Source organism: Callithrix jacchus, chromosome 1 (assembly GCF_049354715.1).
Source record: "Callithrix jacchus isolate 240 chromosome 1, calJac240_pri, whole genome shotgun sequence".
Classification (NCBI taxonomy): domain Eukaryota; kingdom Metazoa; phylum Chordata; class Mammalia; order Primates; family Cebidae; genus Callithrix; species Callithrix jacchus.
The window spans coordinates 26,043,027-26,066,902 of record NC_133502.1 but is presented as its reverse complement, the minus strand read 5'-3'; the positions used below and the strand labels follow the sequence as shown (position 1 = coordinate 26,066,902).

The window sequence follows — 23,876 nt, the reverse complement described above, 5'->3', positions numbered from 1 at the left end:
AAATAGGCTGGGCATGGTGATGGGTGCCTGTAATCTCAGCTACTTGGGAGGCTGAGGCAGGAGAATTGCTTCAACCTGGGAGGTGGAGGTTACAGTGAGCCGAGATCATGCTGCTGTACTCCAGCCTGGGCCACAGGACCAGACTCTGTCTCCAAAACAAAAAAGCTCCTTTGTGTGAGGAAGGGGGAGGGTATCCACAGGCTGTACCTTTGTTTAGATGATGCTCTATTTTTCTTTTTCGAAGTTTACTTCTCTGAGGCATAACTTAAACAAAGCCATGTGCACTCCTCTGAAATGCACAGCTTAGTGAATTTTAACTCACATGTTACTCACAGACATAGAGGACGGGCAGCACTCTGTCACGGCTGCCCGCGTGTGGAGGTAAAATGCTCAGGCAATGCCGTGTCTGGTCTGAATCTGCCGTGCTCATTTATTCTAAAGCAGCGGCGCTCCTGACACCCCGTTCAAACAGCCTCGCCCGTTCTGCAGCTTCACATGCGTGAAACTGAATCGTGTACTTTTCTGTTTCTGGTTTATTTTGTTCAATATAAAGTTGGAAAATGTAGTTAGGTTGTTGGATGTTACCAAGAATTCTCCTTTTAATCCTGTGTGTGGAGACGGAAGGCACCGGTAATACTGTGTCTGGTTCGTGTATTCTTTTCCCTGTTGATGGACATGTGGGCTATTTTCTGGTTTCCAGCTGTTATGAATGAGCGTCCACTGGATGTTGCTGTACGTGTCTTTGGCACACAGGCATCTTGCTTTTTTCTTTTTGAGATGGAGTCTTGCTCTGTCACCCAGGCTGGGGTGCAGTAGCATGATCTCAGCTCCCTGCAACCTCTGTCTCCTAGGTTCAAGTGATTCTCCTACCTCATCCTCATGAGTAGCTGGGATTATGGGCATGCACCACCAAACCCAGCTAATTTTTTATATTTTTGGTAGAGACGGGGTTTCACCATTTTGGCCAGGCTCGTCTTGAACTCCTGACCTCAAGTGATCTGCCTGCCTCAGCCTCCCAATGTACTGAGATTATAGGCATGAGCCACTGCACCTGACTGGCATCTTTCTTTTCTAAAGTGAGCTGAATAGTGCACACAAGATCAGCTAGAAGATCCTGTCAGCCACAGGTTTTGGGGGTGAGGGGAGGAAGACCCTGAATAATTCAGTACATCGAGGTGGGCCAGACACACAGGGCAGATCTGGTCCTGCCACTAAGGGATCACACCTAGGGACCCAGACCTCTGATCTGCTCCCCATGTGCCCATCCCCCTGGGAAGGCCAGCCATGGGCTGGGGACTGTGAGAATACACTATCTTTACATGAAAGGGGATAGAAATGGAATTCTAGGAGACGCAATCTGTGGGGAGCCACACTGTGTTACGTTACGTCACTGTTTATATAGCACTCATCCTGCAGCTGAGGGAGAAGGTGTGGAGAAGTGAGAGCCCTGCCCAGGGTCAGGGGTCAGCATCGTTACCATCACAGCAGCGTGTCTGGCCCACACCAAGTGTTCAACAGACATCTGTGGAACAAAGGCTGAGTGAATGGTGGCCAGACGGGAAGCCAGGCTGCCCGGCCCCAGGTCCATGCTTTGATTCAGTTGTGGGCTCTCAGGCCTGGTGTCAATGACGTGCTCAACTTCACAGCTCTGAGCCCTGGAGATTTGAGTTTTATTCTCTCAAGGCCCTCATGGAAAATGCAGACAGCGTGCTTCACCCAGCACAAGCCCACAGAAGGGCCACGGCAGCTGGGTGGACCCACAGCACATCCCCACGGTGTCCATGTGCAGCAGCGCCTTACAGGGCTGTGTGGACTCCGCCAAGCCCGAGGCTGCCCCGAACCTGCCGCTGACACTCTCACCCTAGCAAACACCAGACCAAAGCATGTTCATCAACAAGCAAACGGGAGAGGGGCTCACAGAACAAGGGGAGCAAAAGACACCCACTCACCCGGCTTCCTGTGAATCCTGGGAATCCTGTAATTCCAGGGGGGCCGGCCACCCCAGGGAATCCTGGCAAACCAGGGATGCCGGGGGCTCCAATGTCTCCCTTGAGTCCTTTGATGTGGCCAGGCCGCCCAGGCAGTCCAGGGATTCCTGACAGCCCCGGGATGCCTGGCATTCCTTGGGTACCTGCAGGAAGACCCCAGCCTATAACACTCTGGTGAGGAGGCAGCGCCTGCCCTCCTGAAGTTTTCAATTTTGCAGCCCGGATGCATTTTGCTGTCTTAAGTGCTGAGAATCTGAAGATGGGAAGGTGGGGTTACTCTGGCATCAGAGAACAACCCTGCACCGGCTGTGGACATGCAGGGCACCCAGAGACAAAAAGCACGAGGAAACCGGCATGGGTGTCCTGGACAGAGGGCGTGGGAGCAGGTGCCAGCCGGGGCGGCAGGGAGAAGGCCCCGGGGGGCGGGTCAGAAGGCTCACCTTTCGCGCCCAGGTATCCTTTCAGCCCCATAGGCCCTTCATCTCCTTTCTCCCCCTTGATGTCTTTCATTCCTGGCAGGATGATGGGAGGTGGTCCTGGGGGCCCAGGATCCCCTCGGCTGCCTGGAAGAAAATAGAGTGCTGTCACTCCCGGGGACTCCAGCCTTCACAGGACATAGGTGAATGCCTGGGCCCTGGGCCACAGGGGCTGCACATCTCCCCCAGGCGGGGAAGCCTCGGAGAGAGACCAAGGGTGGTGAACGCCTCTCCTCTCCATTGGAGTTGTCGGAATTGGGTGGTGGCTCCAGGGTCTCTGGCCTGAGGCCAGTGTCGCTGAGCACACAGTACCTCCCTAGTGGCAGGCATGCCCGCCAGCAGATGCAGAGGGAGCGGTCACAGCCAGCTGGCTTCCATAGGATGTTTTGTGAGAGGGTCATTTTGCCATGTGTGCTCTGATGAAACCGTGATGTGCCTTGGTCCAAGTGGGAAGGCCCGAGAGGAAGGTGCCAGCTCTGTGCCTCCTGCAGGCGCCTTCACAGGGAGGGGAAGCATGGAAGGAAGGTTTCTGCGGGGTTCAGAGGGGCTGAGGAATTGCGGAGGGTAGGGGCCCAGAGCTGCCGGCCGGGTGGGGAACTGTGCTAGATCAGGCTGGGGATGCCCAGAATCCATCCTCATTGGAGGAATGAGGAGTGAAAATAATTGAGTTTCATTCTCTAAGCATTTACTCTGTGTTCAGTACTAAGCTAGAGACTAATGGGATCAAAATCATAAATTGGTCCTGACCCCACAGAGCATGCCCACCAGTGCAGGAACGGACACCCCCACGGACAGAGTGTGTCCACCAGTGCAGGGATGGACACCCCCACGGACAGAGTGTGTCCACCAGTGCAGGGATGGACACCCCCACGGACAGAGCGTGCCCACCAGTGCAGGGATGGACACCCACATGGACAGAGCGTGCCCACCAGTGCAGGGACGGACAACCACATGGACAGAGCGTGCCCACCAGTGCAGGGACGGACACCCCCATGGACAGAGCGTGTCCACCAGTGCAGGGACGGACAACCACATGGACAGAGCGTGAACACCAGTGCAGGGACGGACACCTGCATGGACAGAGCGTGCCCACCAGTGCAGGGACGGACACCCCCATGGGCAGAGTGTGCCCACCAGTGCAGGGACGGACAACCACATGGACAGAGCGTGCCCACCAGTGCAGGGACGGACACCCCCATGGACAGAGCATGTCCACCAGTGCAGGGACGGACACCCCCATGGACAGAGCATGTCCACCAGTGCAGGGACGGACAACCACATGGACAGAGCGTGCCCATCAGTGCAGGGACGGACACCCCCATGTACAGAGCGTGTCCACCAGTGCAGGGACGGACAACCACATGGACAGAGCGTGTCCACCAGTGCAGGGACGGACACCCCCATGGGCAGAGCGTGTCCACCAGTGCAGGGACGGACACCCCCATGGACAGAGCGTGTCCACCAGTGCAGGGACGGACACCCCCATGGACAGAGCGTGTCCACCAGTGCAGGGACGGACACCCCCATGGACAGAGCGTGTCCACCAGTGCAGGGATGGACAACCACATGGACAGAGCGTGCCCACCAGTGCAGAAACGGACACCCCCATGGACAGAGCATGTCCACCAGTGCAGGGACGGACACCTGCATGGACAGAGCGTGTCCACCAGTGCAGGGATGGACAACCACATGGACAGAGCGTGCCCACCAGTGCAGAAACGGACACCCCCATGGACAGAGCATGTCCACCAGTGCAGGGACGGACACCCGCATGGACAGAGCGTGCCCACCAGTGCAGGGACGGACACCCCCATGGACAGAGTATGTCCACGAGTGCAGGGACGGACAACCACATGGACAGAGTGTGCCCACCAGTGCAGGGACGGACACCCCCATGGACAGAGCATGCCCACCAGTGCAGGGACAGACATCTGCATAGACAGAGCGTGCCCACCAGTGCAGGGACGGACACCCGCATGGACAGAGTGTGTCCACTAGTGCAGGGATGGACACACCCATGGACAGAGCGTGTCCACTAGAGCAGGGATGGACACCCGCATGGACAGAGCGTGCCCACCAGTGCAGGGACAGACATCTGCATAGACAGAGCGTGTCCACCAGTGCAGGGACGGACACCTGCATGGTTAACTCCTCCCTAAGGAGGCTTCAGGAAAATGTTACTGTGGAGCTGAAAATTACCTAATTTTAAAATGGCATTTTTTGCCTGAAATAGCCTGAAATCTGTTAACACGAAGACTATTTGAAAATGCAGGTGTGAGTAAAAATCTTAAAATGAGCACCCTAACTGCAATTTCTATTTTGCTGGAAACTTGTAAAAGCTCTAACTCTGGAGAGTAATAAGGTTTCGGAACCAGCTGACTGACGTACGGTCACGGTGGAACACGTTCTCATGACATACTTGGTTCTTAGCCAGGCCAGCATTTTGGTTCTCAAGAGTTTCCTTTGGTTAGGGTTATTCCCTGACACACGGTCAGTGTGCTGAGGTAGGGAGAAGGTTATTCCCTGACACACAGTCAGTGTGCTGAGACAGGGAGAAGGTTATTCCCTGACACACGGTCAGTGTGCTGAGACAGGGAGAAGGTTATTCCCTGACACACGGTCAGTGTGCTGAGACAGGGAGAAGGTTATTCCCTGACACACGGTCAGTGTGCTGAGACAGGGAGAAGGTTATTCCCTGACACATGGTCAGTGTGCTGAGGCAGGGAGAAGGTTATTCCCTGACACACGGTTGGTGTGCTGAGACAGGGAGAAGGTTATTCCCTGACACACGGTTGGTGTGCCGAGACAGGGAGAAGGTTATTCCCTGACACACGGTCAGTGTGCTGAGACAGGGAGAAGGTTATTCCCTGACACATGGTCAGTGTGCTGAGACAGGGAGGTTATTCCCTGACACACGGTCAGTGTGCTGAGACAGGGAGGTTATTCCCTGACACACGGTCAGTGTGCTGAGACAGGGAGGTTATTCCCTGACACACGGTCAGTGTGCTGAGACAGGGAGAAGGTTATTCCCTGACACACGGTCAGTGTGCTGAGACAGGGAGGTTATTCCCTGACACACGGTCAGTGTGCTGAGACAGGGAGGTTATTCCCTGACACACGATCAGTGTGCTGAGACAGGGAGAAGGTTATTCCCTGACACATGGTCAGTGTGCTGAGACAGGGAGGTTATTCCCTGACACACGGTCAGTGTGCTGAGACAGGGAGAAGGTTATTCCCTGACACATGGTCAGTGTGCTGAGACAGGGAGGTTATTCCCTGACACACGGTCAGTGTGCTGAGACAGGGAGGTTATTCCCTGACACACGGTCAGTGTGCTGAGACAGGGAGAAGGTTATTCCCTGACACATGGTCGGTGTGCTGAGACAGGGAGAAGGTTATTCCCTGACACACGGTCAGTGTGCTGAGACAGGGAGAAGGTTATTCCCTGACACACGGTCAGTGTGCTGAGACAGGGAGAAGGTTATTCCCTGACACACGGTCAGTGTGCTGAGACAGGGAGAAGGTTATTCCCTGACACACGGTCGGTGTGCTGAGACAGGGAGAAGGTTATTCCCTGACACACGGTCGGTGTGCTGAGACAGGGAGGTTATTCCCTGACACATGGTCAGTGTGCTGAGACAGGGAGAAGGTTATTCCCTGACACACGGTCAGTGTGCTGAGACAGGGAGAAGGTTATTCCCTGACACACGGTCAGTGTGCTGAGACAGGGAGGTTATTCCCTGACACACGGTCAGTGTGCTGAGACAGGGAGAAGGTTATTCCCTGACACACGGTCGGTGTGCTGAGACAGGGAGAAGGTTATTCCCTGACACACGGTCAGTGTGCTGAGACAGGGAGGTTATTCCCTGACACATGGTCAGTGTGCTGAGACAGGGAGAAGGTTATTCCCTGACACACGGTCGGTGTGCTGAGACAGGGAGGTTATTCCCTGACACATGGTCAGTGTGCTGAGACAGGGAGAAGGTTATTCCCTGACACACGGTCAGTGTGCTGAGACAGGGAGAAGGTTATTCCCTGACACACGGTCAGTGTGCTGAGACAGGGAGGTTATTCCCTGACACACGGTCAGTGTGCTGAGACAGGGAGAAGGTTATTCCCTGACACACGGTCAGTGTGCTGAGACAGGGAGAAGGTTATTCCCTGACACACGGTCGGTGTGCTGAGACAGGGAGAAGGTTATTCCCTGACACACGGTCAGTGTGCTGAGACAGGGAGGTTATTCCCTGACACATGGTCAGTGTGCTGAGACAGGGAGAAGGTTATTCCCTGACACACGGTCAGTGTGCTGAGACAGGGAGAAGGTTATTCCCTGACACACGGTCAGTGTGCTGAGACAGGGAGAAGGTTATTCCCTGACACACGGTCGGTGTGCTGAGACAGGGAGAAGGTTATTCCCTGACACACGGTCAGTGTGCTGAGACAGGGAGGTTATTCCCTGACACATGGTCAGTGTGCTGAGACAGGGAGAAGGTTATTCCCTGACACACGGTCAGTGTGCTGAGACAGGGAGAAGGTTATTCCCTGACACACGGTCAGTGTGCTGAGACAGGGAGGTTATTCCCTGACACACGGTCAGTGTGCTGAGACAGGGAGGTTATTCCCTGACACACGGTCAGTGTGCTGAGACAGGGAGGTTATTCCCTGACACATCGTCAGTGTGCTGAGACAGGGAGGTTATTCCCTGACACACGGTCAGTGTGCTGAGACAGGGAGGTTATTCCCTGACACATGGTCAGTGTGCTGAGACAGGGAGAAGGTTATTCCCTGACACACGGTCAGTGTGCTGAGACAGGGAGAAGGTTATTCCCTGACACACGGTCAGTGTGCTGAGACAGGGATAAGGTTATTCCCTGACACACGGTCAGTGTGCTGAGACAGGGAGAAGGTTATTCCCTGACACACGGTCAGTGTGCTGAGACAGGGAGAAGGTTATTCCCTGACACATGGTCAGTGTGCTGAGACAGGGAGGTTATTCCCTGACACACGGTCGGCGTGCTGAGACGGGGAGAAAGCCTTTGAGTTTTTGTTAGTTCGTTTTGTTTGGTTTATCAGCTTCTAGCTCTAGGGTTCCTGGATGTGGGTTTTCAGAAATTCATTCTGGGCAATGTTACGCCATCATACAAGGGTCTTGACCAGGTAAGAAGGATGTTTACAGAGGAGCATACCTTTAAAACCTGGTTCACCAGCCAGACCCTTCAGACCAGGTATTCCGAAAAATCCTGCCTCGCCTTTGCTCCCCGGAATCCCGGGTCTCCCTTTGAGTCCAGGCATGCCCTGGAAACCGTCCATCCCAGGCGAGCCTCTCTCTCCTTCAGAGGAAAGAAGAAAAGTGCTGGATTAGACAGGAATAAAATGCACGGGACGTTTCCATCTCACGTCTCCACATTTCGGCAGTGCAACTCAAGTGAGAAGTTCTGAACCTAAAAGAGGGATTTCCAGGGACACCACCTTCTAAGCAACTCTCTCTGTTGACCCCTGTTGTTAACAGACAGCGTTCCAGAGTCAGCCTGTCTCCAGACCGGACGTTGGCAGTGGGGAAACATACAAAGGTCAGGAAGGAAGACTAGCAGGGAAATCTGAAGGTGATGCCGGCCCATCAAGACAAAGGCGGAAGGGAGCACCTGGCATGAGAAGGCGACAGAGGCCACAGAAAGATGGACCAGTGTCTCCAGCAACGGAAGGACAGGCCAAGGTGTCTCCACAACAGAAAGACAGGCCTGTGTGTCTCCAGTAATGAAAAGACCAACCCGTGTGTCTCCAGCAATGTTCACGGGCTGGAGGGCTCTGCTTCCAGACTGGCCAGCTTGTGCTGAAATAAACCTGTCCTGTAACCAATCACTTTGCTCTGCTTTGGTTTCAAGTTCACCAAATAACCTCTGGATCTGAATCCGGGCTCCTGAGTGGACCTCTCCAAAAACCTCCCCGTGCAGAGGGTGACATTTACACTAAGATGATGTTTCCCAGGGAGGAGCCGTCTGTCCAGGTAGATTCATAAACGGGTTCTGTCAGGCACATCGTCCCACCTGTGTCTAAGCAGCATGCACCAGTTGTCCCAGGGCTTGTCTCCTGGGTGGGGGAGTCCCCAGGCCTCCAGCCTGCAGAAGTGTGCGGCCAGCCCCGCAGCCCATAGAGGTGCCCAGTGGAGCTGTCCTAGGTCAGAGTTTATCAGACCCAACCTTCCCACAAAGTGATCCAGTGGCCACAGTCACAATTACCTTTGAGCCCGGGGGCCCCAGGCATTCCATCAATTCCTTTAAACCCAGGGCTTCCTGGACGGCCTCGCTCTCCCGCCAAGCCAGCATCTCCTGTGTCACCAGAGACACCTTTCATGCCCACAGGGCCGGGAGCACCCACGTCGCCGGGCTCCCCTCTATCTCCAGGCAGACCTGTCGGGAAGAGGAGCAAATCAGAGGGTGGACACACACACAGGAAACTTCTCTTCTGCTTTTACTGCATCGAGGGTTCTGTAAGAAAAGCTTCTTGGAGGAAAGTGGAAAACCTCCACGTTGGGGTGACTTTCCAAAGTGACAGGAGCAAGACCCCGGGGCTGGCCTTTCCGGAGAGGTCTTTGTCTGGAGGTTGAGGCTGTGCTGGTGGCGCCAGCCAACATGGCTTTCCCACTGCCGCCTTCAGAAGCCAAGGGACAAAGCTGTCTGGGTGCTGATGTGACTGGGGGGCCTTACCAGCTCTGGCTAGGGCACCGTCACTGGGGTTAGTCAAGAGCTGGTCTATTCCTTGAGAACATCACTAGCTCAGGGCTAGGCTGGGGGGACCCTCCAGCTGCCCATTCGCTGCTGCTGCCCTCTCTGGTCTCCGAGTTCCCGCCTCATCATTGCTGCTGTCGTGAGCTTGGCAGCTCCCAGCCCACAGTGGTCCTCCTGCCTCCCCCGACTCCAAGCCCTCCAACGGCTGCCTGCTGGGTCCCTAAAATCCCTTCTGAATGCATTTCTCTGTTAAAAACTCCCAAAGGCCCCACGGGCCTCGAGGCTCTAACTCCTTAGCTCAGCATTCACTCCCCCTAACATCTGGCCCAATCTTCCTATCCAAACTCCCAGCCCCTCACATTCAGGCTCTCTTCCCCAGCCGGTCTAGGGGTTCACAGTCTCCAAGTGTTCCCTGGGCAATCCTGCCTGTGCTGGGGCATCCAGCTCTCTTTCCTAGAGAGCACCGCACATCCCAGTCCCAGCCTTCTCCCGGCCGGCGCCGGGCACTTCCTCCCTTGGGCTTGCTCTGACCTGCCTGTCCTATCTTCTCTGGGTCACTGGAGGCTGCGTGGCCTGGTTCTGCTGGCTCGCCTGGGCGGAGCGGGAGCCTTCTAATGTGTGTGTCTCTCTCCCCACCTAAATCTCCTTTAGGACAAGCTTTCCTATGGGTCTTGTACACGCCACACAAAGCTGTGTTTAGCTGGTGCTCAGCAGCTGAGACCAGCATGGCCCTGCTGGTACTGAGATGGGAGCCTGAACCTCCCGTCCGGGTTTGCTACCCCAGGAAGCCAGTGGCCAGCGCGGCACTGGCGGAGCGGACCCTACCTGAGTCCAGCCCCCAGCTCTTGCACACAGGCGAGGTTCCACATGGGGGAAGCCAGTGTGCGTCTTCGAGTGGCATGGCGGCTCCCTAGCAAGACCTGCTAAGGTCCTGGACAAAGCTGTCGCCTGACTGCGGCAAACCAGAGAACCCTAGTAAGATTGGGAGTTTCTGAAAGGTGAACGTGGTCCATGAGACCATCCTCACCAGGCAATCGCGTCTTTCCCACTCAGTTACAGTGTCCTTTGGTGACTCACAACACTTCTTAAAAAGTTGTTTTTCTGGACAAAACAAAAATGTGAGAAAGTTTACTGATTCATTCTTCCAACCTGCACTGACAGTTTCACTGGACGGTGACGTGGGAAAATGGCCGTGCGGAGTGCCGGGTGAGTGGCCCGGGCAGCAGCGGACCCTTCACATGGGTGATGCCGTGGACGCTGTGCCCCTGCCTGCCTTCCGGGTAGCCTGTGCCAGCTGCCTTGGCCTCTGTGCGACGGGCATGCCGGCCAGGCTCCCCTCCTGCTCCTCTGCTCCAGCCCCCTGCCCCAGGCTTCCCTTCCTGCTCCTCTGCTCCAGCCCCTACCCCAGGCTTCCCTCCTTGCTCCTCTGTTCCAGCCCCCGCCCCAGGCTTCCCTCCTGTTCCTCTGCTCCAGCCCCTGCCCCAGGCTTCCCTCCCTACTCCTCTGCTCCAGCCCCCACCCCAGGCTTCCCTCCTGATCCTCTGCTCCAGCCCCACCCCAGGCTTCCCTGATGGAGCCACCTGTCTTTCCAACCTGCACTTTCAGGAGACAGTTTCTCCTCTCCATATCAGAGCAGGGATCCTGAACTTTTGCAGTGGGAATTTTTCTTTTTTTTCCTGATGAGACCTTCCCTAGACCTTTAATATATATAACAGGTACAGAGGAAGAGCCAATGTCTCAGGCTGTTTATGTCTCCTTGTCAGGTGAAATCCATGTTCTGGTTTGGGAATCCCTGCAGCTCTTAAGGGGTTCCACAGAACAGAGTTTGAGAGCTCCGCAGGGAAGGCAGTGCCGGTTCTCTTGGCAGTCCCAGTGAGGACCGCGCCTGTTTGTGGGAGGGCTGGAGCCTTACCTCCAAGGCCCAGGGTTCCTGGCAGTCCCAAAGGCCCCTCTGGGCCAGGAGCTCCTGGGAATCCATGCTGTCCTGGAGGCCCGGACAGGCCTGGCTGGCCGGACGGTCCCGGGAAGCCCAGCTGGCCCTTCAGCCCGGGCATCCCAGGCATCCCTTGGCTTCCTGCAGGAATCAGAGACAAGAGCTGTGGGGGCCGACTCTGGACTGTTCATCACAGACAGCCTCTCCCCGCCACACTCATTCCGTAAAAATAGTACTTCATGTTGTTCTGGACTCTGGAGAATCAGGAAAACACAAAGACACATAAAGGGTAAAATCAAAGCAACGCACACTGTCACCCAGGGAGAGTGGCTGCCACTGAGTCTCCGTCCTTCCTGCCCGCTTCCATTCCTATCAGTAACCAGACATTTGCAGAGCTGACGCTGCACTCTAAGTACAGGTTCAACCGACTTTCTTTTTTTCACTCATTATATTTTGAACATTTTGCCACATTCAAAAATAGTCTTTGCAAACATTTAAAATAACTGCATGAATAAAACTCTATCACACGGACACAGTTAATACTCCCCAGTCAATACTCCCCAGTCAATACTCCACAGTTAATACTCCACAGTCAATACTCCAGTCAATACTCCACAGTTAATAACTCCACAGTCAATATTCCAGTCAATACTCCACAGTTAATACTCCAGTCAATGCTCCACAGTTAATACTCCACAGTCAATACTCCACAGTTAACACTCCACAGTCAATACTCCACAGTCAATACTCCACAGTCAATACATTCCATCACATCCTCCCCATGTTTTTCGCTTTTGCAAACAGCACTGTCAGGAATAGTTCGAGAGTTTTCTTTTCTTGGTATGTTTATCCGTGTCCATGTTGTAGGTAATTTCTTTAGGAAACTGCCTGGGAAATTGACATCGTGTATCAAAGCAAATGCTAATTTAATGTTTTCTAAAAGATACATCATGCTGATTTCAGAACGTCCATTTATTCCACCAGTGTTTTCCCCGCACTGAGCGCCAGCATCGAAGCAACACGGAACCCAGGCAGTCGTGATGCCGTGAAACATGGCATTGCTGGGATCCAGCTGCTCGTTCTGCAGTCTGAGCCGCGTTTCTTGCTCTTGGTTATTATTTTTTGGTGAAGTTTTAGGCCTTTGCTCGTATCTTCTCTCTCCCTTGCTTTCTTTCTTTTTTAAAATAGAGACAGGGTTTTGCCAAGTTGCCCAGGCTGGTCTCAAAATCCTGAGCTCACGTGATCTGCCCGCCTCAGCCTCCCAAAGTGCTGGGATTGCAGGCACGAGCCACCACACCCACCTCTTTGCTCCTATTTTCCTTTGGGGATTTTGATATTTTTCTGATAGATTTTACTATTCCTCATACACACTGATGAATTTTTCTTCACTGTCTATTGTAAAGCTTATTCTGCTGCTCAAGCTTTAATTTTGCTTTTGATGTGTAGGCTACTGATGTTTGCATCCAAATTTCAGATCTGGTGTGTGTGGGTGTGTGTGCACATGTGTGATTTCTTCTCTTCCTTTTCAGGTTTGGAATATCCTGTCCTGCCCAGTGGTCAGATACCAGGAGCATCGATTTCCTTCTAGTTTTTTAACACTAGCTCCCTGGACCTCCTTATATCCAGGCATCTTCCCCTCTCTTCTCAGAGCCTGATGCCTGCTGCAGGTGCTCTCTGATTATTAACAGTGGAGGTACACACTCCTGCCGTGACTTTCTGGTCCACACTCTCACGCAGCCTCATAGCCATCCTGCAGGTGTGCAGGGCTGGTCCAGGACAGGGAGGCAGATGAGATGGGGGGATGCACAGGAGGGGGCAAGCGACAAAAGGGACCGGGTTAGTCCTGGACCAACCTAGGACTGAGAGTCAGGCTGCTGACTGCGTTGTCTGACTGCAGCAACCTGCAGCGAGGGAGAAGGCTGACTGAGCGGGACGCGCACTCGAAGCCATGTCTGGAATGAGATGCTTGGAGATGCATGGATGCATCGATTCTCACCCCCTCCCGTAGTACTGTGGGAAATGAGGACACGGTTATTTTCTGGAATTCTATCTTTAGGGTGAAGAGCTCAGAGGGAATGGACTGTTAGTGTGTGCAAATGGTTGTGAAGAGTAGGCAGCCACGCTGCAGGTGGTAAAGGGTTGGCAGTGATGGCAGACCCACTCCACTCCTGCTCAATGACAAGAGCAATGGGGTGGGGACCTGACAGAAGCAAGGTAACATCCGTAACCGGGGACATGGACTGCGGGGGAAGCCGGGAGCTGAGCAGGCGAGATGGCCTCGGCCGGGGCCAGCTGGGCTGGTGGTCTGGGCCTGAATCCCCGCTGCCCCTGCAGGGACTGCCTTGCAAAAATTAGGCACCGGGCGCTTTGTGATTATTTCTTTGGAGCTATTTCAGGTTAATTTTCCATTTATAGACTATCTGTTAAAAAAGGAACAACTGCTAAAAATCAGCCTCCCTCAGCAAAATCACATCTCATCTGTGGATGTGGCATGATTTTATTCCGAGAGTTCTGCTCAGAAGTGCAGGGTGCACCTGTGTGTGTTTGTGGCTGCCCCGCACAGCCAGTCGAACAGAAGCAGGACCCGTCTGCACGCTGCTCCCGTCGCACTGGTGAGCAGAACTGAAACTGAAATAGTGACCTGGAATTTTGATGTTTTGGGAGTCAGGATTTTTACCATCCAAAACATTCTGCCTAACAAGGCATACGAGGCTTAACGTCATAAAGGTGACGCCCATCGTGGTGAGGACCTTAATGAGATGTTGAAAGTAAGCCTGCTGCCATTTGTCTTCATGCTGAAACGTTCCGAAGCCTGCAGGAAGTGATTAAGTTACAAAAATTCTACCAGAAGTACCCTTATGTCAAAGACCTTGGGGCAGGAACTTTACAGCTGGGTTGCAGGTGGACACTCGAGCCACCTATGTGTGTCCTTCACTTTGCCTTCTGTGAACTCATTTAAGTGCCCACCAGGAAGGCTGCCACATGGAGCCCACCTCTCAGCGCCGAGTCCTCGGCTTCTGCAGACAGCGCTGATTTTATCTATCTTCCATAAATGACACAGAGAGTCAGGACGACTGAAAAGGGGAGACCTGGATGGCCCAGCACAAGGTCTCCCCCACCTGTCATTGCACCCAGCGACCTGCTCTAGCTGGCTTGGTTCAGGGTTGGATGTATATTAAGTGTGTGATCATGTGTGAGTGGGCATAGGCATGGGTGTGGGTATATATGGTATGTATGTGAGTGTGTGATCATGTGTGAGCATATATAGGCATGTATGTGGGTATGTGTGGTATGTGTGTGATCATGTGTGCACAGGCACGTGTGTGGGTGTGTGGTGTGTATGAGTGTGTGATAATGCATAGGCACATGTGTGGGTATGTGTGGTATGTATGTGATCATGTTGAGTGTGCATAGGCACATATGTTGGTATGTGTGCTGTGTATGTGGTATGTGTGCAATCATGTGTGAACGTGTGTGTGCATAAGTGACTGTGTGTGTGTACATGCATGCACTCCAGCCATCGTAGGCTCTTCCTTGCTCTCTCCGTGAACTGTGGCACCCATGGGCTCTCCCTAGTATCAACAGCTGGGGGTGCTGATCAATCTCATCATCATCAAAACCCCCCTGTTCCAGGTCCCACTCCCTGGAGCCCTTGCTAGGAATCTGACACACATCGGAAAACCAATTCATGCTTCTGAGCTTCATGTGTTCGCGCCCCAGTCAAGGCCTAGTTTCCATCTCGCCCAGGATGCCTGATGTGGGCTGATGGCAGAATCCGGGGAGGGGCACCTGCTTCCCACACCACAGAGAAGCCTCTTCGGCCTGGGGTTGGCAGCAGGGACTAACGACACCGCCATCAACACATTAACAGTGAACACGTCAAGTCACATTTTCTTTTCTTCTTTTCTTTTTGAGACAGGGTCTCACTCTTTCACCCAGGCGGGAGTACAGTGGAATGATCACAGCTCACTGCAGCCTCCATCTCCTGGGCTCAAGGGATCCTCCCCCTTCAGCTTCCCATGTAGTTGGGACTGCAGGTGCACACCATGCCTGGCTAATGATTTAATTTTTTTTGTAGACATGGGGGTCTCTCTATGTTGCCCAGGATGGTCTTGAACTCCTGGGCTCAATGAATCCTCTTGCCTTGGCCTCCCAAAGTGTTGGGATTATAGGTGTGAGCCACCGTGCCCAGCCTCATTTTTGATTTGGACACTGAATGGCAGCTTCCAGTGATCTCGCGGTCCCTACCGGGGCTTCCCTCAATGCGAACACTTGCCATTGACGGCAGCACCTTCCGTTAAAGCTCGGGGCTGGAGTTCCCAAAGCCGAGTTGGCATCACTTGAACCCTTAAAGCCACTGGATGCCTTGCCACTGCCACTCATGAAACCATGGGTGCTCGGTCTACTTTCATAGAGATACACTGATAACATTGTAAACAACATTAAGATATTTTTTAAAACTATTAATTTTTACATCAATAAAATTGCATTCCAGATTATTCCTATTTTCCTTCTTCACCTCTGATGAAGCATGGCCAGGCCCACCTTTTCCTCATACCAACTGTACGGAGTCTGCTGAGAAAGCCAGTGAGCCTGTCATGGCCAGACGTATGCGACTTGAGAACTGATGACATCAGTCAATGCGTGCCTGTCAAAGGTCTCAGATGGCCAGACCACACTGGCTATCAGATGTAATCACAGTGTTGTCATAGAAACATTCTAAAGGAGCGTTGGAACGATGGAGAAGGTATGCATGGCCAGCACCCCGGGGCACTGCTGCTTCTTACCAAATCCCCAGGAAGGGACCAGGCTCCTCCTTGGAAGCCACTGTGTAGCTGGGAAGGGGCCTCTGCTCCCCCATGGGGCACTTACCTCTGAATCCAGGGGTGCCTCTGTCTCCAGGAAGGCCTTTCAGCCCAGGGTGTCCAGGCACGCCAGCATCTCCCCGTGGTCCAGGTTGGGCTCCCAGGACTTCTCCAGGAAGGCCCTTGTCCCCGGGGGGCCCGACTGGACCTGGCAGGCCGACGGGACCTGGGAGTCCATCTGGGCCAGGGAGACCCGCTGCACCTTTGGATCCTCGGGGTCCTATGAACCCTAAAAGGAAACATGGGTGGGCCCCAAACCACAAGTTACCATGGTGGCGTTCTAAGAGGTGTCGAAAAGAGGCTGGAAACAGCAAAAAACGGGGTCCCCAGGAGGCATTCCTCAGCTCAGACCCTGTCCCTGTCACCCTTCTTGGAAGCTACAACCCTTGCCACATTGTTCTGTTGGTTACGCTTCTTCTGCTCCCCTGCCATGCAGCCCCCCGCCCTAAAACTGAGCAAAGGTGGGCAAGCCCATAAGAATGCCTCCTTGGACCTGGATTTGCATAATTCATGAGTTCCCCTGCTTTGCACATAAGCCCCAAAGCATAGCTTCTGTGGGACCTTCTAGGTTGTGGTAAGTGAGGAACAGGACTTTGGGATGAAAAATCCCAGGGAGGCGGGAACGACCAGGGCCATCAGAGCCAAAATGCTGCCCGCTGTAGAAATAATCACATCTCCCTGGTAGAAACCTGTCCCTGACTGTTTGGAAACACACCCTCTGTTGTACTGAAAACCACCGAGTCCCTTCCGTGGATGGAGGGAAGGTAGCTGTCCTGTGTCTTTCATGGGTGCCATTGGGTAAAATGATCTCATCAGGTCACTTCCTTTTTCGGTGCAGTCTGCCCTGATGTGGCCTCAGAATGAACTTCCCCAGCTGACAGTCACATTGTGCTCAGAAGGAAAGGCTTCTGAGGTCACCCACCCCCCTTGCCCCACTGTGCACACAGCAGAGAAGCCTGAGATGAGGAGCTTGGCAGGTGGTTCTGTGGGACAGGATCAGGTACACGGCAGGCTCGGCACTCCCACATTTGGGTATGGAAAAGGGAATGTTCTCCGGGGTGTACCTCACCAAACGATCCAAAGAGCAGGGCCCTGGGTCCTCCTGGGCCTGTCCAGCCAGCCCCACTCACGAGGAGCTGGGAGTGACTGGTGCGCCCGTGCTTGGCGTGCAGAATAAAGGGTTTGGATTCAGCTGACACTGATGAGTGGGACGTACTTAGAGTTTTAACGGTGTGATTGACTCACACAACGAAGAGACATGACTTTCCCTGGCAATGTTACCAACGGTACCAGGGAGCCGGGCACTTGGGTTTACATGTGTGGATCTTAGATCTAGAATGGACTCTCTGTTTTTTGCAATCCTTGAATTGGCTGTTTTATCCTCTTCCACATGTGGTGACAGAAGTGTATTTCAGTACCATAAAAAGCAATATGTGCTCCAGAAACTGATCCGTTCCTCAATCACCACCCACCCCCGGCCTGCCCTAGCCTCCCTGTTCATGATGTATGGGCTCACATTTCATGGTGGGACAGGCTTCCAGCTCATGTGGGCAACTGCCCAGATCTCCTGATAAAGGGCACATCCCATCCATTCCCCTGCAGGGGCCCTGTATGGAGTTCACGTGCACACAGCTGTGCACGCCAGTCATAATCACCAGAGCATCCTCGCGCTCACAGCAGGAAGCTGCTCAAGAATTATTACGCTTCTTTCAAAACCACGAATGCTTAAACTTAGCATATGTGAAATCACGAGGGTGACAATGCCACACTTCTAAATATTTAGACACTTCCTGCAGGGCGACAAAACCATGGAGACCCACTCTCCGGGCAGAGGCATGGAGACTTCCTTTGCCAGAGCTGTTCTTCCCAGGGCCCTGATACAGACACAGGAAGCCTGCTTCCCAATGCACCACAGGAAAGGAAGCAGGGTCAGGGTTTGAACAGTCCCTATGGGCTGCACATGAAATTCAGAAAGATGCCATCCACCAGGGACTGACACACAGGTCTTCACTGAGGCTTCAATGCAGCCGTCTGAGTGGAGGCCAGGGGAGAGGCGGGTTTGACTCGTGTTCACTGGGGATATTTGCAGGATATTTCACCTAAGGACACAACAGTGCCGACGTGCTGTGTGATATTCCAGACGTGGGAGCGCTTTATTTAGCTTCCAGAGCCTGGCTGGAAAGGAACCCTGATAAGCTGGAGTCCTAGAAGGTTGATGGGAATTCCGGGGGCATGGAAATGCTGTCACTAAGGAAAGTCTGTGTTCCTGGGGTCAGTTCTGTCTGTTCACGAGGCGTCTGCGAGAGATGTGGCCCCTCTCTCCGGGTGTGTGGTTATGAGGAAGTCAACTGTGTGGCTCAGGACCAGCCCAGTGAGAACGCCTGGGAGGCGGGCTGTATCCAGGGAGGAAATTTCTAGCAACAAGGGAGTTCCAGTGTGCCACAGGTTCTAGGTGACAAGTGTGATTTCAGAAAAGGCTGGAAGAACCTGCCCAGGACCCTGTGGAAGGATGTTTCATCGTGGGTGGAAAGCTGTCCGCATGGCTTCCATGGTTCACTAGACAAACACTGTTGAAGATGTGTGTGGCTAGGTACAGTACTTCATGCCTGTAATCCCAGCACTTTGGAGGCTGAGGTGGGCAGATCACCTGAGGTCAGGAGTTCGAGACCAGCCTGGACAACATGGTGAAACCCCATCTCTACTAAAAGCACAAAAATTAGCCAGGTGTGGTGGCGTGTGCCAGTAATCCCAGCTACTCAGGAGTCAGAGGAAGGAGAATTGCTTGAACCCATGAGGTGGAGGTTGCAGTGAGCTGAGATTGTACTACTGCACTCCAGCCTGCGTGAGAGAGTGAGACTCCATCACACTTGTGCACATCGCCTGTGTCACAACCGCAGGACACCTGTGTCTGCTGATGCTGGACTGCATTCCAGAGCACGCTGACACACAAGTGGGTGCTCCTCACCACAGCTGGTTAAAGGCAACACACTCATTTTCCTCCCATACAGATTAATGCCCAAGCTATTGCAGCCACGTCATGAGAGGGCTATTTATACCTTGAATGGTTCACTCAGGAGAGAGTAGTTTTGTGTTGCCCTTAGAATGTTTAATATCAATCCTTACGAACACTGAGGACACTCCCAGGAGACAGGTGTTGTGGAGGATGGCCACTCTGCAACACCTGCCTCCTTTTTCCTGAAAGATCTGTAGGTAGCTTCTGTAAAAACCCAGTATATCAGTGATGGAAAATCAAGAATTTCTAACATCCCAAGGACAAGTGCAAAAGTTGTCAAGTATTTGTGAGAACAGTTTCTACACATTGGAAGAAAACAGAGCTGGATGCTGATGAACCACACACCGGCTGCCCCCACCCCCTGGAACTCAGGGGCTGAATGGGGGTCCGACCTCAACTCACCTGGGGGTCCTGGGAACCCTTCACGACCTGGGTCTCCTGGCAAGCCTTTGGGTCCTGCTCCTCCATCAGCTCCTGAGAAGCCTGGGGTTCCTCGGAGGCCTTTGGCACCTAAACACCCAAATAAACCACAAAGCACATCAGGTCCCATAAGGAAGAATGGGCACAGTCATACTTGGCAGCCAACTTAATGTGGATCTCATGAAACCGGGAACTAATGGAGCTGGGGGAACGGCAGCTGAAACAGCTCCTCCAGGCTTCCAGAATGATCTTCAGTGTTTAGTAATAGGGCTCCAGGCTTCCAGAATGATCTTAAGTATTTAGTAATGGGGCTCCAGGCTTCCAGAATGATCTTCAGTGTTTAGTAATGGGGCTCCAGGCTTCCAGAATGATCTTCAGTGTTTAGTAATGGGGCTCCAGGCTTCCAGAATGATCTTCAGTATTTAGTAATGGGGTTCCAGGCATCCAGAATGATCTTCAGTGTTTAGTAATGGGGCTCCAGGATTCCAGAACGATCTTCAGTGTTTCATAATGGGGCTCCAGGTTTACAGAACGATCTTCAGTGTTTAGTAATGGGCTAGGGGAATGGCAGCCGAAACAGTACCTCCAGGCTTACAGAATGATCTTCGGTGTTTAAAATTCTGCTTAAGGATAGAGCCGTAAGAACAGTAATATCCAATATTGAGATTCCACAGTGTGCTAAAGGAGGGCTTTGGACGTGGGGTCAGAAGGCCTGGCTGGGAATTTTGGCCCTACCTATTCTATCTGTGTGATCGTGGACAACTTTCTGAGCCTCTCCTCATCTGTAAAGTGGGGAGAGTGACTGCCTGCCTCTTGAGAATGCCATGAGGACCATGAGGTGACTCTTTTCAAACACTTGAACCCTACTTGGCCCAGTGTGTGGGCTCCAGAGGTGTTTTCTGATAATGGAAGGGCTGAAATTCCTCACCAATGTCACAACATCCACTGGCCATGCTTGTTTATCCATGTTCCTGGCATCTCTAGGGGAGGGGACATGTGTGATGCAAACCCACCCTCCACTCTCGGAAAGTGGTGTCCGGACGGCAGGAGTGAGAGGGAGGAGTGCACAGGAGGCCAGCAAGGGGCTCCCAGCAACAGGGGCCTGGGTGTGAATTGGAAATAACCAGCCATAGCTCGGGGAGTCCCAGAGCCCCAGAAACCTACCCCCGGGGCTCTGGGCTTTCCCAGTGACTAGCCTTGGGACACAGCTGTGGTCTGGGTGTGTGCTGAGCATGCTGGCCTCTGACCCTCCCTGAGCATCTGAGACGTGCAGAGCTGTTGCCATTTTGGGGGTTACTGTATGAGGGACGGTGTTGAAATCCACGGATGGAATTAGACGGGGCGTAGGTACCGGCAAGGACGATGGAGTGCGGAAGACACAAGCTCAGTTCTTGGACGACAACACAAGGAGCCTTTACCTCTGTTCACAGTGCATATGAGACCTGCATCTGGCCTCCGGTCCCCAGACCCTGTGATCATGGTGCAATCTGAAGATGCCCTGAGGCTCCACGGCGTGCGGAACGCGTCCATCCACTTCCTAATTTACAGTGCTATGTCCTACACCACTGTTGCTCTGCACAATCTATCATGGGAAGTAGTGAGGGCACCATTTGTGCAGCAGTAGTATCTAGAACGCCTGTCTGCACTATCCACCTTGCACAGGAGGGACGTAGGTCCCAAAGGAACAAATGAGAAACGCTCTGGCAATGCTGAGTTATCCAAGTGGTGTGCCTGTCCTGCCCCATCACAGGCCCAATGGGACAGGAGTCATCCAAAGGGGAATCCTACCGCCCAGAGAACTCGCTTTTCCCAGGCTGACGGACACAGATGCAGGGCCACCTCTCAGGGTCCAGCCCTCCCTCTGCTCTAGCAGAAGCCGTGGCTCTGTGTTCCCCACTGCTCTCGGGCCACAGAGACCCTGGAGAGCAGCGCGGCAGAGTCTGGCTGCAGGTAGGGGATCTCGAGAGCCGTGGTAAATGGCCAGGCCCCCACTGCCAACACTGGACATGCCAGCCTTGCGAGCAGCATGGTCAGCCCTGGCATGGGCTCTGTGAAGAGCGTCTGGACTCTTTCTCACATGGGTTCTTCCGCTGGGAGATGCCCAGGCCAGCAGACAGAAGCCCAGGCCCTCCCAGGTGCTAGAGACAAACACTCTAGCCTTGTTTATTTCTGTTTCCTGTCAATCAAAATCCTAAAGAAAGAATTCTCTCCTGTAGGTTCTTCCCCTAGATCCTGGGATGGAAAAGCATAAATGAAAATCCCTAGAGGTGCGTCCCCTTTCCAGTCCTAAACTCGAGGTTCCATCTCTGCCCCTGCGGGCGTTCTCCTGTGGCCACGGCTGAATTTTCTCTCCCAGCCTGGCCCCAGCTAAGTGTCAGCTACCAGACTCGTTTTTCTATAGTGGCAAATGGCAGTGGGCTTCCCATAGGAGTGAGATCAGTTTGTGCTGAGATGCTGAACACGGCCATGTCTGGGGTGGGGGACGCAGGACCAGAGGAATGATGGGCAAGGGGGACACAGAGCGTGAAGATGTGGGAGGAAGGCTGGGTGCACTCGGGGTTCCCTCCGTGCATTACCTGTGGGGCCTGGGGGTCCTGGCAGGCCTGGCAATCCCTTGGGCCCTCCTGCGCAACCTGGGGACAGACAGGAGAAAAGATGAGCCCAAGCAATCCTAAGCACTCAGTCCCACGGCTTTGGGGATCACCAAGGTCAAAAGCACGAGCCGGGCAAGCTGGCTACCGTTTTATAATCGGAGTAACTTAATGATGTGATTCATTTTGGTTCTGATGTAAATAGAAGTTTAATTTCCTTGTAATGAAATCTGAATATCCGTACAAAATGCACACGAAACCAGTCTAGTCAAATAAAAACTGGCGCTGTGCTGGGAAACGGTTCATTCCCTCCCAGGGCAGGTGCCTCGGAGCAAACCGAGTGGGAGTGGCTGCTCTCTGCGTCAGTGTGGACACTTGACTTTCGTCTGGAAGTGTCTACCAGCGATGCAGACAGCCTCGATTTCAAAGCGAATTCTTTCACTTCTCCTTTGTGACTTTGCATATGTTCAGAGAGAGCCACAGCAATCAGCCACCTTGAACAATTAAACCAAGGCTGCAGGCACTTCTGGTTGGTGTGGCCAGGAGCAGTGCCACTCGGCAGGCATACTGTGCCGTCTGCCCTTTGTCTAAGAGGCTGTCTTGCAAGAACGGTCACTCTGGGAGTGTTCCTTTGTGTGCCTGGGAGTCTGGACCAGGCTCCCATCCTGGCCTGCCATCCTGGCCACTGTCCGGGGATGACCCAGCCTTCTCTGCCTGGCTCTTCCCGGCCGCACGTGAGCCTGTGGAGCCGACTTGGACTGCACTGGCTCTTTCCAATGGGAAAGGATTTCTGATGAGAGGGGATTGGTCAAATGTCTCTCTGCTTCTACCAGGTTGTTATTCATGCAATGTACAGTGTTCACGAGGCCACTCTGCTAGTGCTGTGGAAATCAAACGTGGCTTGCACATATTATTAACATTTCTTATCCTATGCACACTGCAAGAGCTTAACCAGCAGACCAACAGAGCTCTCTAGCGTCCTAAAGCCACCTGCACTTCCCACAGTACCTGGCTGGACGGCCTCCTGTCTGTCACCTGCAATGGGCCTTCTCACATCTGGGTCACAATCTGGGGAAGACACAAGGATGGAGTGAGACAATTTTGAAATGGGTTAAAGTTACTGGCTCGTCCTGGGCGTGCACGTGTGTGAAGGTGTGTGTGTCGGTGTGTCGCGTGTGCTGCTGGTGGGGGCAGGAAGGCTGTGGTGTGGGCAGGGAACAGGAAAGCCATCTCTCAACTTCTGGGCACGGCCTCCGTCACTGCAGTCCTAGAGGAGAGGCTGCGAGTTTCAGCTGCTGAGGGGAGGCTGATGGGGGCCCAGAAACCCCACGGTTGGGTCATCCTTTGCATGTATGAGAACAGATGAGGCGAAACAGCATCCTCATCTGACTCTACAGGAAACGTCTACATGACAAAGGAAAGTGCAGAATGTTTCAGGGCTGTGAAAGGTAAATGGGAGGATTCCTTCATACCTGCCTGTCCTGGGGTCCCTGGAGGGCCGGGAGGGCCTGGGAAGCCGCGTGGTCCAGGTAAGCCGGCGTCTCCAGGGAAACCACGTTGGCCTTTGAAGCCGGGAAGGCCCAGTCCTGGGGGACCCATTTCTCCTGGAGAACCCTTTGTTCCAGGTATTCCTGGATAGCCCGGGTCCCCTGGAGGGCCTTTGATGCCATCGCCCTGTGTGAAAATTCAGTTTATTCTTAAAATATAAACCAATGTTAAAGATCTTCTCGACTTCCCTGTTTCCTTTCCCACTTCCCAGAATTCTGAGCTATGGATCCAGAATGGAAAGACAACAGGGATGAACCGGAACCTGGTACCAGGTCACAGGCCAGCGACAGACTGAGCAGCAGCGTGAGCAACGCCAC

The 23,876-nt window shown here is 53.5% G+C and overlaps 1 protein-coding gene across 1 annotated transcript in view; it reads right to left on the bottom strand.

The window, feature by feature from the left end:
* The window catches only part of COL4A2 (collagen type IV alpha 2 chain), a 209,806-nt gene that overhangs the window by 23,688 nt on the left and 162,242 nt on the right, over nucleotides 1–23,876 (bottom strand). Inside the window, exons 25-34 of the mRNA XM_035293939.3 lie at nucleotides 23,484–23,685; nucleotides 23,020–23,079; nucleotides 21,997–22,053; nucleotides 19,403–19,510; nucleotides 15,995–16,216; nucleotides 11,102–11,263; nucleotides 8,701–8,871; nucleotides 7,651–7,794; nucleotides 2,429–2,551; nucleotides 1,950–2,131 (exon numbers count right to left, since the gene is read on the bottom strand). Coding sequence (XP_035149830.2) covers nucleotides 1,950–2,131; nucleotides 2,429–2,551; nucleotides 7,651–7,794; nucleotides 8,701–8,871; nucleotides 11,102–11,263; nucleotides 15,995–16,216; nucleotides 19,403–19,510; nucleotides 21,997–22,053; nucleotides 23,020–23,079; nucleotides 23,484–23,685 — 1,431 coding nt within the window. The remainder of the gene's footprint in view (nucleotides 1–1,949; nucleotides 2,132–2,428; nucleotides 2,552–7,650; nucleotides 7,795–8,700; nucleotides 8,872–11,101; nucleotides 11,264–15,994; nucleotides 16,217–19,402; nucleotides 19,511–21,996; nucleotides 22,054–23,019; nucleotides 23,080–23,483; nucleotides 23,686–23,876) is intronic.